This window comes from Talpa occidentalis, unplaced genomic scaffold (assembly GCF_014898055.3).
Source record: "Talpa occidentalis isolate TD23 unplaced genomic scaffold, MPIMG_talOcc4v2.1 talOcc4.14, whole genome shotgun sequence".
Classification (NCBI taxonomy): domain Eukaryota; kingdom Metazoa; phylum Chordata; class Mammalia; order Eulipotyphla; family Talpidae; genus Talpa; species Talpa occidentalis.
Window position 1 is genome coordinate 40913513 of NW_023601433.1, and position 18751 is coordinate 40932263.

Sequence of the window (18751 nt, forward strand, 5' to 3'; positions counted from 1 at the left end):
AGGCCTTTCTCTCATGCTTTTTAAAGGGTTTTTTTTTTTTTTTTCCCCTGAAAACTTTTAATCTTACAGTCATTAAAAACTTCAAGTTCACATTTTCTGGGTTATTATTTTATAGTCTGTGTCATTAGGCCTTATAGGAACATCCCCACATCTCCATCACATAAAGATTATTTTTCAGTTAAAAGCAATTTTATTTCCCTGACTTTTGTTTAAACATTTCTGGTCTTGCTTTTTCTTCTCTTTTGTTATAAAGTTATATACAGACTCATTTTTTTTTTAAAGATTTGTTTATTTATGCATACAAGAGCTGGGGTACATGCCAGAGGTGTGGGGAGGTGAGAGGATTCACCAGAGACAGAGTGGGGAACAGAACAGGCAGACTGACTGAAATACACTGCTGAGGGGAGCAGTGGGCGAGACAGGAGAGGTTTGCTGGGTTTCTCTCTGGCCGGCCCGGGATTGAATTTGTGCGGTAGAGGCTGCGGATTGCTTCATAGTGCGGTGCTTAACCCCTTGAGCCACCAGGAAGGCCCTACAGACTCATTCTTATATCCTCTCCATTTGTATTATTAGATGGATTGATACATACAAAGGTACTTAGAATACAACTAGCACATATTATATTTTTACCAGTACTGCTTTAGTTGCATTGATTCTGTAAAAACCAATTTAGTTAAAATTGTTAATTACTATGAGCCAAGCACTATGCTGGTTGCTGGTAATAGGGAGGTAAATATGGTACAAACATTACCTATGAGCACATTGAAGACTAGGGAGGCATATAGCTGAATGTAAACAAATGATATCAAATAATAATTCAGCGGTTGCAAAATAAGTTGGAAAGACCTTAGTCTCTACCAGTTGTCATTGGGGTTTTATAATGTGTTTCTTTCTGAGCTCTTGTTCCTGTTGAAGTTTTATTTCCCTTCCCATTTTGTTTTTATTAACATGAGTTGCTGCTGTTTTTATCTTATCCTGTTTTTAAAAGGTGAGAAGTAAACTAAGATTTAATATGGAAATGTCTAATGAAGAAAGTAGAATAATGCAAACCCATAGACTGAAACAAAATGCTAAAAATATCATTTATAATATAGTGATAAATATTTTGTACACAGTTTTTCCTGAAAATGAATATTTTATTCAGTAACAATTACTGATTCTTAAGACTGGAAACATGACACCCTTAATTTAAAGTTGCTTTAATTTTTATAAATTTGGTAACTCAGGCAATGATTTTTTTTCATTTTCTTTGTCTGAGTATGCTGTTGTTTCACCTAGACAGATACACCGTCATGATTGAGTTAGTATGCCAAAATTTAATGCCTACTAATTTTGAGATAATACATTTTTAAAGAGTAGTGAAATGAAGACACGTATTATGGATATAGTAGCATTTCAGAGACTGAAGTTAATGTTTAGTTTGTGGAATAAGTTTATTTTTATGTCCTTGCTGTCAGCCCATACCTATAACCTTGGTTATATTTAATTCTATTTAATAAGTCCCATGTGAGATAAACTCAATTTATTTAATATTTTATGTGTTCAACAAAACCCATTCTTTTAATTTTTGAACTTCAGAAAGTAAATTTGGACATCTTTGTAATTTAGGTATTAGTTGTCTTGTATTGTTTTAGCTAGAAGTTGCTCCTGAATTTCACTGATACAGTATCATGAATTTTTTCATAGAGAAAATGAGGAAGGCAGGAGTTTCCAAGAAGCAGCAGACACTGTTCTCTTTTGACTTGAACATCCGTTTTTCATGAACCATTCTGTGTGGATGTGTATTCAGAATCATGACCTAAGTATAGTGTATAATGAAAGAAATGACTAAATCTCAGCATTTTGTAGGGTTTTGGGGGCATAAATCTTAACATTTCTGAAAATAAAAATTGATACCAAACTAAAAAACTCAACATTTTAAAGCATAGTAAATTGTGGAAAGCAGAAACGTGGAGTAATTGTCTATACCAAAGAGAACATAAATGGAGGTGAATGCTTGACCATTTTGTGAAATTTATGAAGCTTATTCTCAGAGAATAGTCTCCATGCTTAATTTCTTGCCCAGAATTGCCCTGCTTTCATTTTTTTCTATACCTGAAAGCATAGAAACGCCATGCTTCTTTGATTCTCTTCCTCTTGCAAAAGTAGAAAAAAACAGACATGGTCTTTGAAAGTCTCTGTATGATATTTTTAGTATGAAAAACTTTGATTAAAAGTTTTCAGTTTTGGGGCCTCCCTGGTGGCGCAGCGGTTGAGCGCTGGGTTGCGAAGCTGCCCGCAGCCTCTGCAGCGCTAGTTGGATCTCCGGGCGAGAGTCCCACATGGCGCGCAGACCTCTCCTGCCGCCCGCTGCTCCTCTCAGCAGTGTGCTTTGGTCCTTCTGCCTGGTCTGCTTCCCGCTCTGGCTCTGGTGAATTCTCTCACCCTCCTGAGCTTCTGACTGTACCCAGTGCTTGTATAAATAAATAAGTAAAATCTTTAAAAAAAAAAAAAAGTTTTCAGTTTTACATGTAGGTGGGGAATGAAATTGCATTCATTAGTTTACTTAAAAATGATCTGAGGCATCCTTATCATTGAATTCCACCCTCCCCTCCAACCAAGAACCTTCCCTATGGAATTGGGTGCCTTTACCATTTTCCCCATAAACTTTAAATTTTGTAAACCGTCACAGGTTTATTTTCTACTCTGTTTTCTGCTTTCTTTTTGTACTGAAAGTTTTCTCCTAAGTCTTCAGATAAATTCTTCATATTTCTTAGAACATTTGATATTTATTTTTATGTTTATTTTCTCCTTTCAAATTTTTGAAGCAAGTAATAGGGAACAACATATAATAAATCTTGAAATAAGAAATAGGAATTTTTAATGAAGGAGGGAGAAATAATTAACTTGGTTGTCTGGAGCTAATAATAGTGATTCCACATGAGTGTTGACCCCCAGAGAGTTCTAATTGGCAAAAGGAAGCATATCAGTTGACCAAGAGAAGAGTGCTGTAGACAGAAGGCGTGTGCATGTGTGAAAAAGTCCCTGTAGAGAGAAAAGCATGTAACACATTTGAAGAATTAAAAGACCAGGTGCTTGGCACATAGAGAGTGGCAGAATTTGAATTGGATGAGATTAAGCAACGATCACATCATGAGAGAAAAGCACTGGGTTTTTTTTTTTTTTTTAAATAATAAATTTTATTTTTATATTCCCCCATACAATTGCAAAAGCCCCATTCTGACCCCAATCCTTCCCTTCCCGCCCCCCACCCCCCAAAAAGTGTCTCTGGTTCATAGTTTTTTGTTGATTTTGATTTTCACTTTCTTATATTCATTTTCCTGGTCCCTTATTTAAGTTATTCCTAAGAACAGTTGAAAACAATTGAAGGGATTTTACTACGGGAGATAGTTTGATCTGGTTTAATTATTAAAGTATCACTGCTGTAGGGAAGGAGAGTTACCAACAATAGAATGGGCAGCTTAATTAGGTGATGCCATTGTAATAGTGCAGGCAGGTAGTCTCTTTAATTTTTTAACTTATCCCGTAATATATGTGTGTTTATCATTTACTATGTAGGTACTCTGGTGTACACACTGCATTTTGTACATTATAATATAAAAAGTTGCAAAAGAATAAAGGGAAGAATTCACAGATACAGATAATACTTTCTGGCCTACCCTAAAATATATTAGCATTCTGGGATCCATGTGTCCTGCCTTGAAAGACTAGTTTTAACAAGATCATGGAACATGCACAGTGGCAATGAGATAGTTTGAAGAGAAAAATCAAGAGTTTGCATTAACAGAACTTGGAAATTGGGTAAGTGGTAGTAATTAAAGAGAAGGAAGGGGTAAGGAGGGCCTTAGATTTCTGGTTTGTGGAACTGAATAGAGAGCACACTATAGAGAGTTAAGAAATGCTTTAGTAATAAGCTAATCATGTTTGTTAAAGTAGTGTTTCACCCAAATCTGGTGTTTTAAATGTGGGGAGGGGGTGGTCCAGATGTTGATCTGTCCTCAGGAAGAAGATGGAGAGAAAGGAGTATAGGATGGGTTATTCTGGCCTTCAAGTCTTAGTATGTGGCAGCATTGGTACATTATTGGCCCCTCAACTTCTGATCAACTCTTTAAGTTTCTTTAGCTAGAGGCAGAGTTCCACAGCTAAAAAATACATGACTTAACAAAGCAAATGCTGGAGAGGAGCATATTGAGGGTGTTTCCTTTCAAACCTAATACATGAGCAGTTTATCAGCTGTGAGCAGTCGTTTTTGTATTTGCTTAGAAAGAAATAAATGCATTTTTCATCTGCTAGGTGAGGATTAAAGAAATTAGCGACAGGGAAATCCAATCATATATATAATTTTGTCTCAGGAAAAAATGAGAGACATTCTATATAGTGGTGTTTTTTCCACATGTGGCTGTAGATGGCTTGATGCTCCATTTCCTGAGATGATACATGAAGATTTTCTTTTATTTAAAACCACATATATTTTAATATAAAATTTACCAGATGTAATTCTCTGTCTCCTAGCACAGTACCATGCAGTGTTTTCCCTCAGCTTTATTAAAGGGTGATTGACAAATAAAACTAAGATATTTAAAGTGTGCATTGTGATGATTTGATATGTGTGTACATTGTGAAAAAAGTTTGTGTATGCAGGAGAATACTGAAATTCCCTCAGCAAATTTCAGTCATACAATGCAGTGTTAGCAACTTTAATCATCATGTTTTATATTAGATTCTCAGACCTTATTCACCTTTAACTGGAAGTTTGTACACTTTGCCAACATCTCCCTATTTCTGCAGCATCCCCTCCAGCCTCTATTCTACTTTGCATAATTTTCTCAAGGTTCATCCATATTATCATGAATAGAAGAATATCCGCCTTTCTTATGGCTCAGTAATAGTCCATTGTATATACATACTGCATAGTTTTTATCCATTCATCCTTTAACATGTACTTAGATTGTTTACATGTCTTGACTATTGTGAATAATACTGCAGTGAACATGGGCGTGATGATTATTTCTTTCTATTTTCATTTCCATTAAGTAAACACCTAGAAATGTGACTGCTCGATCATGTGATGTTTCTATTTTTAATTTTTGGAGGAACTACCACACTCTTTGCCACGGTAGCTACACTACTTTGTATTCCCATTGTGACTCTTGGTTGGTTGTTTTTTAATGCAGGCAGACTTTCCATTGTACTACCTTCCTCCATTCTGTTCTAGATATTTGTAGAATAAACCAAAGCATATTTGCCCTCATTTCTTCTCAAAAATGTATATAGTAGAACTTTGTAGTTGTGAGGGTACTATCTGGGGGCCATATTAAGATGGTCAAAATGTGAACTAATATAGAAGCTGATCCTGTGCTCACCAAAGTGCAAGTCAAATTAAAAGCAATTTTTAGGTAAACATTATTTCATTTAATCCTTAGAAAAAATGCTGAGATGGATAATGTCCCATTGTAGATTGCCGTGGTACTAATTGCTGATAGTGGAAACCTCTTTGTTAAAAACATAAATGCTAAGGGTTTACTGTAGTAATTGTGTGTGTGTGTGTGTGTGTGTGTATATATATATATATAATTTTGATGTTGGTCAAAATGAAATAAAATAAAATAGCAATAAAATATATTAATATAGCAGTAAAATATATTAATGCTGATCGAATCTAATCAAGCTGTCATTTTCTGTTGCTAATATCTCACCCAAGACTTCAAGATTTCCCTGCTCATATAAAGCTCCTAGTGGTGAAGAATGTTATAGAATGTTAAGAGGTAGCGGGAAGCCTAGAGATTATCTCTAATGTATGGACTACATTAGAATTGCATGAATACCTTAACACTATTTTAAGGTCAGAATAGCTGACAGAGATGGTCATAGACCATAAATACTGCTTTTTTGATGCATCTTAACCTCCTCAATTCATGCTTTCCTTTAGAGCCCAGGCTGAAATAGGCTTTAAGCCCATTTTAATATGGCTAACTTAGAGAAATGTCTTCTCATAAGTAAAATATAAGATATAAGAGGATATTGATGCTAGTTCTAAAACTAATTATACTATAATTATCATCTAGCTAAACAGCAAATGTTTTCTCCTGTATTTCCCTCTCTCCCAACTAAGTGAAGAAAGTGTTAATAGCATCAATATTAAGGAGGAAGTGCTGTTTGCTTTATGCATATGATGGAATGAATAATTTAGTATCTTCGGGAAATGCAAACTGCAGTAGAATTCAAGCAACCTTATCAGAATTTAGATCAGTATTTTTATATGATAGCATGAAGTAGCAGTAGAAAGGAGATGCTTAAAGATACAAAAGTACAAGAATGTTGTATAGTATTTAAACTGTGAAAAGATTGGTAGTTTTTGGTTGAAAATGTTTTGTTTATGCAGTGGTGATGGTTTGCCTGCATTCTGACAATTGTCAGGTGACTTTTTGGAAATATGATTGGTAATGGAATGTGGCACTTTCTTTGCTGTCAGAGACAAGATAATTTCTTAGGTTTACCTTGTAAGTTTTTATATTTTTCTTACATTTTTCCCCTTTAAATATGGATTAAAGGAACAGAGGGTAAAACTTGAAGACTAGGCATGTTTACTTAATAAAGACTTTATGGAAGTAGTAATTTACAAGTATTGGTAAGACAGGTTTTTTAAAAGTTTAAGCTTAAAATGTTATTGAGAATTTCCTAAATTCCTTTGGAATGCTCTAATGCTGGGTAGACATTTTTAATGTATACCTGTGATCTTATGTCATTATTATAAAAATTGTGCATGCAACTTTAATGACAATAGATTGGGTGGTTGGAAGTACTTTGTAGAGGTGACATTATCAATCTTATTAATTTTGTTTGTTTGAAAATGTCCGCTGTATATAACGTCCTTAAAGCAAGATGAAAATTTAATTGGATTATATTAATCTGGTTTCTAAACCAAAAAATTCTCTTGATTACTTAAGATATCATTTTCAGATGTGCATTCTTTAAATATATATTGGTGTGGTTCTGATTCTATGAAAACTTTTAATTAACATAAATTGTATTATTTAAAGAATACAGTTTTAGGGAAAATCTAGAATACTGTCTTGTTTGCTTTTATGTAGTGTTTTTAAAGTCAGTATATATTTAACCTGTTCACTGTTTCTTGGTTAATACCATTGGAAAAAAATTTTTTCCCATACTGAAAAGAATTTCTTTAGGGTTTTATAGAAAATGATTGATGTGAAGTTTTAAATGTCACTAATGTAATAGTAGGAAATTTAATTTTGTTTCTCCAATCCCAATTTTGAGTGTTACCTTGATTTTTGATAAGCCCTTCTCCTTTCCGTAAGTTATTTCTTTATTGAACTTTTTCTCTTAAAGAGAATTAATTTTATTAATACTTAAGGTAAATTTTAATGTAGATAACCTAAGTATCAAATGGCTATTTAATGTGGTCACACATTTTTCATAATATCTTTTGTCAAAAATGTATACATTTATACTTATGGAGAAAAAGGAACAATAAATATGGCATAATAAAATAATGAACAGTTTTGATGTTTTTCAAAGTTGTAAAAGCAAATAAAGATACTTTGTATCAATGAATATGAAATACTTTAATTGCTATAAGCTGTTTAAAATGGCTTTGGTGTTTTTCAGCTAGTAGAGGAGTTCTTCTGTTGTTTAATCTTCAGCATTTCCCCTAAAGTTTTTTAGCTGCAAATTCTCCTATATGAGCACTGCTATAATAAGGTAGATACCATGAAATTAACCAATGATCATGGATCTTGACTTCCTTTACATTTTTTAAAATACTGTAAAATGTGAATTGATTGCACTCTCTGATTGGATAATTCAAAAAATAATCTACAAGTGCATCATTTGATCTATGGCTTATCATAGGGTTTTTCCATAAATAAGATTACACATAAAATTTTTTAAGCTTATGTTAAAGAGGATACGTTTTTATTAAATTACAGAGCTTCCAGAATGAGGATCTAGATAGGACGTATGTATAAATACATTTTGAACCTTTCAAAGCACCTTTTAGTTTATGTGAAGTTCTTCAGATGGCCCCGTTGTCCTTTGAAGCTTCTAACACCAAGGTGTCTGTTGCAGCCCAGAGCAAGGTTACTGCTACCCAGGACAGCACTAATTTGCGATGTATTTTCTGTGGTAAGCAACATTATGTTTACATTATTTTTTCAAGCTGTGGTACATACTACTTGCACATTTCCATAACTTTTGTTTCTTTAGGCCATAGTTTGGTTTGTGGTATTTGGGATATATAGAGCAAGCTACTGTTTTATGTTGTGATATTTGTTGTGGTTCATGTAGGTGATTTGGTCAGCTTTTGAGTTGGTATTGTAGTGAGAATTTAGCTAGAACTAGGATCTTAAAACTAATTCTTGTTCACTTCTTCCAACACAAGTGAAAGGGGTTTTTGTTTGTTTGTTTGTTTTTGTTTTCAACTATTTTGTTCGAGAGCAGTCTTTTGCTTTAGAATTTAAGGGGAAAAATTATGTCCATCTTATTGTGATTTGGGGAATGTAAATGTGCCTTATTGGAAGAGAACTTTTGCTTAACTTGAATTAATATTTAGGTGCACATATTGTGAGGCAAATGTAACCTATTACTTTAATAGGTTGATATCTGATTGTCAGCCTCCTTTATTCTGTGGGCTAGGTATCTGTGGCTCAGGAGTAAATTTAGATATACAGAGTGTTTTCTTTTACTCATATATACATACACATGTATGCACATATATGTATTATTTGCACAAACCAGATGTCTCACTTAACCATCCCAAATTGCAGTTAATGAGATGTATACATATCCTTATCCTTACACAAGGATATTGTAGTATATGTACACAAACATACTCACCCTTGTCTGAATATTTCTTACTTGCATTTGATTCTAAAACTTTGTTTTGAAAACCCACGTTCAAAAAGTAACTTAATTCTTAGAGCTTTTTTTTTTTTTTTCTTTTTGACTCATATATACCCTTTTTGACTCCTGTCTACCTTGACTGGCCAGATTATTTTATGAGAAATAAAATTATAAAATGATATGCTGCTAAAATTTTATTTAAACAATTCAGCTGTGTATATGTACTTTATTCATGTGACTCAGAGTTTTGGATGTCATTTCAGTACTACTGATATTGTTTCCTTGCCTATAAAGAGAATTAAAATGTATCTATTTACTGGTTTAGGCAAAGAATCATGTGTTACAAATTTCCCAAAATTGAAAATTTTAATCTATTTCTTAATCACCTGAAATTATATTTTATAATTGCTCCAGGTGACATAAATCAGTGAGCCCATTGTGTGGCTCTTTGTAACCACTCCCCTTTCCAGATTCCATAATTAATTATTGCAGGTTAAGTGTTTCATCAATTACTTTTATTTCTGACTTTTTCTGCCTCCTCCTGGGGGTTCTTCTAAGGTCATCTTTTGAAATAGCCATGAATGATTATTCATATTTGTGTTATTAGGACTCTTGTTCATTCTGAAAACCTAATTGATATTCTGTACTTGCTGCTTAATATGTTGAATTCCACATGCAGAATAGTAGATAGTTTACAATTGCAGAGAAAAGAGTATAATAAAGGTGGATTTCTGAAGTCATAAAATAATGTTTTTTAAAGCAGATCCCCTGCTCTGCCCCATAATTGATTTAACCTGTGTATAGGCAATACGATTACCACATGGCTAAGTTTAAATTTGATTGTATTGTGTATAATAACACCGAGTTGTCTTTTTAGTTCTGTGTTTTTAAATAGTCTGTGACTAAGTGTGATAATAGTTTTGTGAAAATTAAAATGTGACAGTAAATGAAATAATGTTAGCCAAAACTCAATATTGAAGTCATGAATGAAATACCACATTCATTCCTGGTTTGGAAAGAGAATCTATTCTGATTTCCATAATTTGAATGATACCATATCAGTGATATGGACACAATTTCTTAATTAAAAATTCCCGTATTTTGTTATGTGAATTCTAGCCAGGACAAATTAAGATCAACTATTGTCTTTGGCTATAGTAAAACTCACCTTCAAATAGCTACTGTTCTTTATGATAACACAGTAAGAAAAAAGCAGGTTCACTTCTTCTCTTTTTTTTTTCCCAAAAGAGAATTGTTGACTATCACATGACGTTCATAAAATATTATTTACCCGCTGGTAACAAAAGTACCTTCTTCAGATTCTCTGAGAACACAGATAAACATTCAGATTTATGACCTATGTGAAATAAGTATAGTTATATTCCAGAAAATACAATGGCAGCTGACAGCCTTGCCTAATCTTAGTTGCTGCTTTATGTTGTGTGTGGTGCCTTGGTATAATTTACCAATCATATAACCCAGGAGAATATTTGACAAGAAGGAAAAATGTAATTGTGTAGCTGAAGTTTATAATTTATTTAGAATTCTCTCATTTAATGCTTATAGTATACTTATATTATTTTTTAAATGCACATGAATTTCAGTGTGCCTTGTTATTGTGACTTGACAATATTGAAGAAACAAACAACCAGTTTAAATATAGATGTGAAAAAATGCCAAGGGGAAGGCTTCTCTTCTGCTGCCCCCCCCCCTTTTAAAGAATATGCGTGGAAAGACAACCCACGATCACAAAAAAACGTGCAGAAAAGAGTATTAAGAATTGTTCTTGGATCAAAATTCCAACCCCCATTTTGAAAGGATCTTCCTTGAAGTTTTTTTTTTTTTTTTTTGCTCTCAGCTTCATGAATAAACTGTAATTATTTTTATAATTAATGATATGAGCTAGAAAATATTACCCATATTTAGAGCCTCCTTATAAAACAATTTGCTGAGTAAGCTATAACTTAAAAAAATTCAAAAGTTTCTGTAAATGGCTAAAAGCTATTTTTTCATTTACTTTTTTGTGAGTTATTTTAAATTTTTATTAATGTTTCCCCCCAAAAAAACTGGTTTAGTACAAGCAATAGTCTTGAGTTGAAATTTTTACATCTTTTTCATTGATTTATATATTTGAATTAAAGCTTAACATTGAAAGTTTAACTGGTGAACTAACCCTCTTAATATTGTCATTGAGATATAATGCTGCCCTCAATGTGAGAAATACAATGTATTCTTCTTTGAGAAGATACCAAACAAGTCTAACCTATTCTGACATCCAGCTGTTTGTTTAAGCAGCATGAATTTTCTTTTAAATCCACAAACATTATTTAAAAAAATAGTTAAGTCGTAATCATCTTATAAGTTGCCCATGCTAAATGCTCATATTTAGTATTTTTTGAAAGATTAGGAACTTCGGTATATAAAATACTTCCTCTAAATAGTTTGTTTTCTCAAGTGTACCTTCCCACCTTGTATGTCCCCTTCCTTCTCCCAGAGGAGACATGACATCTTTTCCTGTAAAGTATTAAACATTAGTATATGACTTAATATGGCAGTATATCTTGACATCATTATGTTAATTTTCAAAGGAGGGAAAGAATTGCAGTTTGTTTACTAAACAAATTATGTACTTTCATTTATGCAAACTTCTAAGTGCATATTTAATTATAACTTAAAAAGCTTCTTGGGTTTTTTGTTGTTGTTGCTGATTATGTGGGATTAATATATTTTTATATTTTCTTTATGTGGTTCCCAAAATAACAGACTTTTAGGAAATCTAATGAAATATATCACTGCAATTGTCATCTAATTTGTCTTTAGAGGACAAATTAAATGATAAATCTAAAAACGTGTAAAGAGATGAAAAAATTAGTAGGTAAGTTTGAATCAAATTGTTTTTTATACACTTGGGATATTACATTCTAATGAAACTTATCCTTCTAGTTGTGAGAGCTACTCCACTAGTATAAAATGGATACTGTGTGCTCTTAACCTTCAGCAGTCCAGAATTTGCTTTAGTACACAGGAGCATTGCTTTGTCAACTGTGTCTTTTACTAGTGGTCTATAAAGCATTTTAAAAATATCTGCTAGCGGAATTTCTGGCACACTAGAATTCACAAATATGTATAGCATAGCATTACTCACATACTTCTCTCCAAGAGTGGAAGATTACTATTTATATTTATTCTCTTGTTTTCAGAATTAGATTTCAAGATTGTTCTCTTTTAACCCTAACCATTGTATATTAGGTCCAGTGTTTATCTCATTTTATGACACATTTAATTTTTATATCCAGTGACATTAAAATGTCCTGTAATCAACTGGTATTTTTTATAACATGCAAAAAAAGAGTGCTGCTTTGTACATGATATGGGAATGGATGGTCATTAGTTTTTCATGATAGAACCATGTTGGATTGAATGTTTTGTTTTTTTTTTTTTGTTTTGTTTTGTTTTGTTTTAAGCCCAAATGAAAAATTATTAAGATTATCTCTGCTACATTAAAAATTCAAATAAGTTATTAATTATATATGGAAGTTTAGCAAATGTTTGTTTTCATCAATGCTGGAAATACCAGACCATTAAAGATGGCAGCTTAAATTGGACAAATTTGATAAATGCGTTAGCATACTTCACTCTAGTACTAAGGTTCTCATGCTCTTTCTCTCCTGTTTTTCATTTCCAGTGTTCTATTTAGGTGAGTTTTTGAATTCTGACTTTTCATTTAAGTTCTCCCTCTCCACTTCATGAATAAATACTTCAAAGAGAATGTCTCATTGTCTTAGAAAATGTCAGACTTAGGTGCCTATTCAGATGCTCATTGAACATGTTTTACTCAAGCTCTTCATATATAAATGTTTATTTTTATTTTATTGTTGATGTTTTCCATTTGTTTCAAGTAAGCCTTCTGAAGATGATGACAGTATTATGTTGCAGTCTTTCATTTGCTCTGTTATGTGAAGCTTAAATTTTATTTTGCTAAACTAAAAGAAGATACATTTGTAAATATGTGATGGTTTTATGTTATTCTTGTGAATTTTATCTCCTTTATCCAACTAAGTATAAAGATAATGTTCATCTATAATGTTTTTTTTTTTCCTTTTTAGGGCCAACATTGCCTAGACAGAATTCGCAACTACCTGCCCAAGTTCAAAATGGCCCATCACAAGAAGAATTGGAAATTCAAAGAAGGTAGGTTCACAAATTATTGTTTGCGCGTTTGTTACCGGAATACAATACTGGCCAGTCTCAGTTCCCTTCGCCAGTGAAGGGAAAGAGTTTGAAGAGAAGAAAAGTAGTTTAACTTGTTGACGAATTGAGGAGGGCAGCAGACTCCTGTCTGAAAGACCACCGTCCTGCTCTGTGGCAGAGGGCAAGGACATTTATCCAGAGGTGCAGGAGAGTGGAAGGGGGAGAGGGCAAGTGCCAGCAGGTCCATCCTTGCAACACCAGTGCCTGGAGGGTTTGGTAGACGCCAGCTTGCTTTTGCTTTCACCTGGTGGTCAGCAAGGTCGATGTTATCTTCCTAGTGATGTTTTTTTCCCTTGAAATGTAAGAAAACAACATTTGTTAAGCCTAGAAGGTAAATAAAGGAAATGGGAAAACTTACCTGGTGGAACAGAGAGACAAGTCCTTTGATGCTGTATCACTTCTGGCACAGAATTCAGTAAATTACATGAGATACTCAATACTTTATTATAAAATAGGCTTTGTGTTAGATGATTTTGCTGAACTGTAGGCTAATTTAATTGTTCTGAGCATGTTTAAAGTAGACTAGAGGGCCTCCCCTGGTGGCGCAGCTGTTGAGCGCTGGGCTGCAAAGCTGCCCAGAGCCTCTGCAGCGCCAGTTCTATCCCCAGCCGCTGGCGAGGGTCCCATCTGGTGCGGAGACCTCTCCTGCCGCGCCCACTGCTTCCCTCAGCAGTGTATTTCGTCAGTCTGCCTGCTCTGTTCCCTGCTCTGGCTCTGGTGAATTCTCTCACCCTCCCGTGCGTGCTTCTGACTGTATCCAGTGCTTGTGTAAATAAATAAATAAACCTTTAAAAAAAAAGTAGACTAGAGGAAGCTATAATGTTTGCTATTCAGGGTATTTTCTTTTTATGATGAGTTTACCAGGATGTAACCCTGTTCCAAGTCAAGGAAGATCTGTATTTTAAATACACTTAACAACATACAGAGTGTCTTTCTACTTCAAAGAGTATTATTTTTATTGCAGTTATAAATTAATTTGTGATCGTTATGCCTTTTACATGACTGATTTAACTAGAAAGTTGCAATAGTGTTCACTATATAAGTATTGATTTTGAGATACACAGGGTGTAGTAATGGAGTATGAAGTCATTCTGTTTACGAATAAACTGTTACTTAAAAGCCATTAGTAACGCTATCTTCATTATTTCAGTGCAGTTTACAATTGAAATTATAAAACATTCTCATTTAAGGGCAAAGTTTTTTTTTTTTTTAATCACTGGTAGGTCACCTCTGTTTGCTTAACAGTTGATAACCTTTGTACAGGTTGATTTTTCAAATTGAGATGCATTTGCTCCATGGCATGCAAGCATTTGTTCTTATCTTTGATTTGGATCTCATGTTTGAGATACTTTTTCTCTATGTAGTCTTAATATATGTGTCCTGTTCTGCTAACAAAGGGATCTCTTGCTGTGGTTCAGTGTCAGCTGCTTTGATATATGACTACTTAATTCTTGAAGAAGATCCTGAGGGTCTCCCAAAATGAACTTTGTTTTTGCCATAGCTTATATATTCAGTTAAATCACTCTGGAAAAAGCCTGCATGTTTGGTGAAAAGCTATCCAGCTGTCTTGAGTGGTGCTGTAACTGATAGAAATAAAATTAACTTTATGAAGAATAAGGAAAGTGTAAAAGAGATTATAATTGCAGCTCTATATTGAGAGTTTTAAACATACAAGAATAATTCCAAGACTTGTAATTTATAATTGCACTATTGTTACACAGACAATAATACAGAAAAGTAATTAATAAAAAATTATCGCTCTATTATTGAGAATATGACAGTTGTACTGAGCTAGGAAGAGCTAAGAGAGAGCCCAAAACACTACTAGATTATTTCTGGTAATGTAGAGTGGGCAAGCAAGTAATCCCAGGGGTAGTTGCTGCAGGCCTGACAGAAAGGAATGGAAACAGAAACCATTTAAGGATACTGCTGGCTTGATAAGGGTCTTGGGTGGGTGATCCACTACACAGGGGGTTCTCAAGAACGTACAGTTTGCATTTTTATTTGGTGATGGATATTGAGTGATTTTTTAGTAATTGGTTTAAAAGCTTTATGCCTCGTGTGTATTTCTTCTATTAAAGTATAAGCCCTAGTAATGCTCATCTGGGCTTGAGGTTTTTCTGTTTGTATGTTAAGTAGATACATCAAAAAGGTTTCTAAATTGGAGATTGTTGTTTATACTACTTACTTGCTTAGTTGAAGACTGACATTTTGAAGAAAGAAATCCAAATCTGAAAAAAAGATTAAATTTTAAAATTGCTTTCTGTCCACAGTCATGCTCTTGCACAGATGATGCTTTTGTTTTGTATAAACTTTCCACAAGAGATCAGTTTCTTTCTCTCTCAGTATTAATTTCAGCTCTGTTCCTTCTCTTTACTCTCCATTGATTTCCTTTTAAATCTCTTGAAATCTGCTTTGTGTCTCCACAGATCTATTGGACATATGGCTTTTAACATTGCCTTCCAGTTTAAATTTTTTTTCGGAGTTCACATATACCACTTCTCCTTTTGATACTCTAGAATCTCTGCTTATTGCTAAGTCTTCTCCCTTTCTATCCTTTTCTTAGATAATGTTTTGCACTTAACTGGCTTTTCTTCCTCTTCTGTTCACATTACCCTTCCAAAATGGGTGATTTAGTTGGTTATTGTTGTTTTCTCTTAATTCGTTTATGTTGATAGTTTTCACAATCCTCACCTACTGCTGTGGTTAGCAACTTGAGAACCAGAACCATAATTTCTTTCCAGCTAAATGGGGTAATGTTGTGATTCCTTCTGAGAGTTTGGTGAAAGCAGTATGTACTACTGCTCTCTTCCATCCAATCCCCAGCCGTGTGTGTGTGTGTGTGTGTGTGTGTGTATGCGCGTGCATGCACATGCATGTGGGCACACGCACAAGCACTTACATCCAAAAACTGCATACCTTTTCAGAGGGGTCACACCCCCCCTTACATTTCAACAATGGATCCTCAATGAGAATTCTTCTAACACTTCAATTTTAGACCTGTATGATTTCATTCTTGAGGTGTATTGCATTTCTTCTTCTCATTAATATTTTTCCCACACTTTTAGCTTAGAAATTCAGTAGTTACCTCTTTTCACAATCTCTGTTCAAGTTTACCTTCTTTCTCTTGAAGTCCTTTGAATTCTCATTACTGATAGCTGTCTCTAGTACTTACTCTCTTACGTATCTCTGTAGTTTTCAATTGACTTTTCCACCTTTACCTTACACCCCTTTTCAGTTATTCCTACTTTACTACTGCCAGATTGATTTCTTTTAAACTCTTTTGAACCTGACAAAAAAAAAATCCCAAAGAACTAAAATAGGGGAAGGGTAATCTGCATGATTGCGTTCTTTCCTCATATAAATCCTCAGAATTAGTGACTTAGAATCATTAGTACTTTTGACAACTTCGTCCGTAATACTAAACAATTTGTTTATATTTCTGTTTATTGATTAATGAAGTTACAGATCGTTACTCTCACTTCTCCACTATGAAAAATGAAGAATTCTTAATGTCCCTTACTAAGTATTAGTAGTTAACATTTTTAGTTTGTTGTTTGGTTTCCTTTTTAAACAGATCTGTCTTTTCTTTAGAGAGTATCTTAACCATTCACTCTGTAAGAAGAGCGTGCATTTTCTGTGCACCTCTGTAACCCTTGTCTTCCACTTTACCACCTCATTTGGCAGACATTCCATTGTCCTGTTTTCAAGGTGTAACATCTGTAGTCTTTTTGTGATTGTCATAAACTTGTAGGTATTCTCTCCTCTCCCCCAACTGTCCTCTCCCCCCCATCCTACCTTTTTATTATCTATGGTAGTTATAGTTTTAACAAATTTATGACTAGATAAGGTTTTTTGTATCTAGTCATTAGCTTAGTCTTTAGTGGACCTTTTCCATGCGAAGACTTATCCGCAATTCTTCCCCTTTTTATTTATTTTTTAAACCAATTCCTTCTTTCTGTTTTCTCTTTTTGAAATTCCTATTGGTCAAATGCTGAACTTTTTGGGTAATTCCCTTATGACACTTACTTTTTCCCATCTATTCATATTTTTACCCAGATATTTAGATCAGCACTACCCATGAGAAATAAAAGCCAGTTATGAAATTAAATTTCTTCTAGTAGCCATATTAACAAAAGTGAAAAAAGAAACAGATGAAATTAATTTTAATGATAGATTTTATTTTAACCCACTATATCAAAAATCTTATTTCAGCATGAAATAAGTATAAATTTGTTAAGATATTTTGCATTTTTTTTCATACTGAATCTTCAAAATTTAGTGTGTATTTTAGGCTTACAGCACATTTTTGTTCAGGCTAGTCAAATTATTGGTACATGTAGCTCATGGCCACCTATCTGCATAGTATAGTAGCAGATCTTCTATTGAAAGTTTGGTTTTACAAGTGAGACATCAGGGGAAAAAATAATAACAATACACAACACAACACAACAAAACAAAAACAGTTATAAACCAGAGACATCCTGCAGGGGAGGAGGAAGGAGAGGGATCAGGGAGAGGGAGGGAGGAGCACACAGGACAGTGGTGATGGTGCACAGGTGCATTGGTGAAGGAAATTCTATGGTGACTATACCTGAGGGGGAAGTAAACATTGTTTAAAAATGAACAATAATGTAAAAAAAATGTATAAATAAAAAAATTTTAAAAAAAGAAAGAAGTAGTGAGAAAAAATAATAACAAAAAATATTGGCAGGCAACTATAAATCAGAGACATTCTGCTGGGGAGGAGGAGGGAGAGGGATCAGAACAGGGGAGGGAAGAGCACAAGGGACCGTGGCGGTGGTGCACAGGAGAACTGGTGGTGGAATTTTAGGGGGATCACACCTGAGAGGAGAAAGCAAACATTGTAGAAAAATGAACAATGATGTAAAATATATAGAAATAAATTTAAAGAAAAAATATTTTTCTGTGAAAAATGAAATGAAAATTTGGTTTTAATCTCCAGCATTTTTTTCTTTTATCATGAATTATTCCCTTTTATAAATTATTTCCAAATTACTCCTTTTCTATAAAAATTGTTCTGAGTTAGTGATTATTTCTTGTCTGTTTTGTTTCTCTTTCTTGAATTCTCTCCTTCCTGTAGAGTTGTTTTATTTGTCTTTTTCAAATATCTGGTAATCTTTATGGTTCATGTGTATCAGGAATTGGCTTGTGTATGTTCTTGTGTCACGGAGCCTCATTTCCCTGGCTGAGAGGACTGCCTGGGAGGTCTGTGGAAGTACACAGAACAAGTAGACTGAAAGGTTCTCTCCTTAAAGGTACTGAGTGGGATACAGACAGTGCCTTAGGGCCCCACAAATATTGAGCTAATTTCAGTTGCACCCAAAGCTCTAGCTCATCTGAGGCAGCTTGCTGAGTTCTTAAGAGAACTGTCTTCTGTGATAAATATGTTCCATCCCTTGAACTCACATTCGGGAGGAGAGGGGTGGCTGGCACAGCTGTTCTTGAATAGTGCATATGCATATTAATCAGCTCAATTACTGTTGTACTGCCTGTTTCCATGCTCTCTACGTGCTGATCTCAAGTTAGGTCTTTCCCAGATCCTGTCTCGTGTGTGCTTCATCATTTTCAGGGTGTGCTGGACCCTGTGTATTTTCACTTGTTATGTTAAGCCCAG

The 18751-nt window shown here is 34.0% G+C and overlaps 1 protein-coding gene across 7 annotated transcripts in view; it reads left to right on the forward strand.

Annotated features, from left to right (window-relative positions):
• Positions 1-18751, forward strand: part of ENAH (ENAH actin regulator) — a 121981-nt gene that overhangs the window by 76380 nt on the left and 26850 nt on the right. For 4 of the 7 annotated variants that reach the window (XM_037510360.2, XM_037510359.2, XM_037510363.2 and 1 more), the window contains exons 4-5: positions 8089-8145; positions 12969-13053. In XM_037510360.2, the coding sequence (XP_037366257.1) occupies positions 8089-8145; positions 12969-13053 (142 nt within the window). The remainder of the gene's footprint in view (positions 1-8088; positions 8146-12968; positions 13054-18751) is intronic. The other 3 variants (XM_037510361.2, XM_037510364.2, XM_037510366.2) reach the window with 1 other exon arrangement.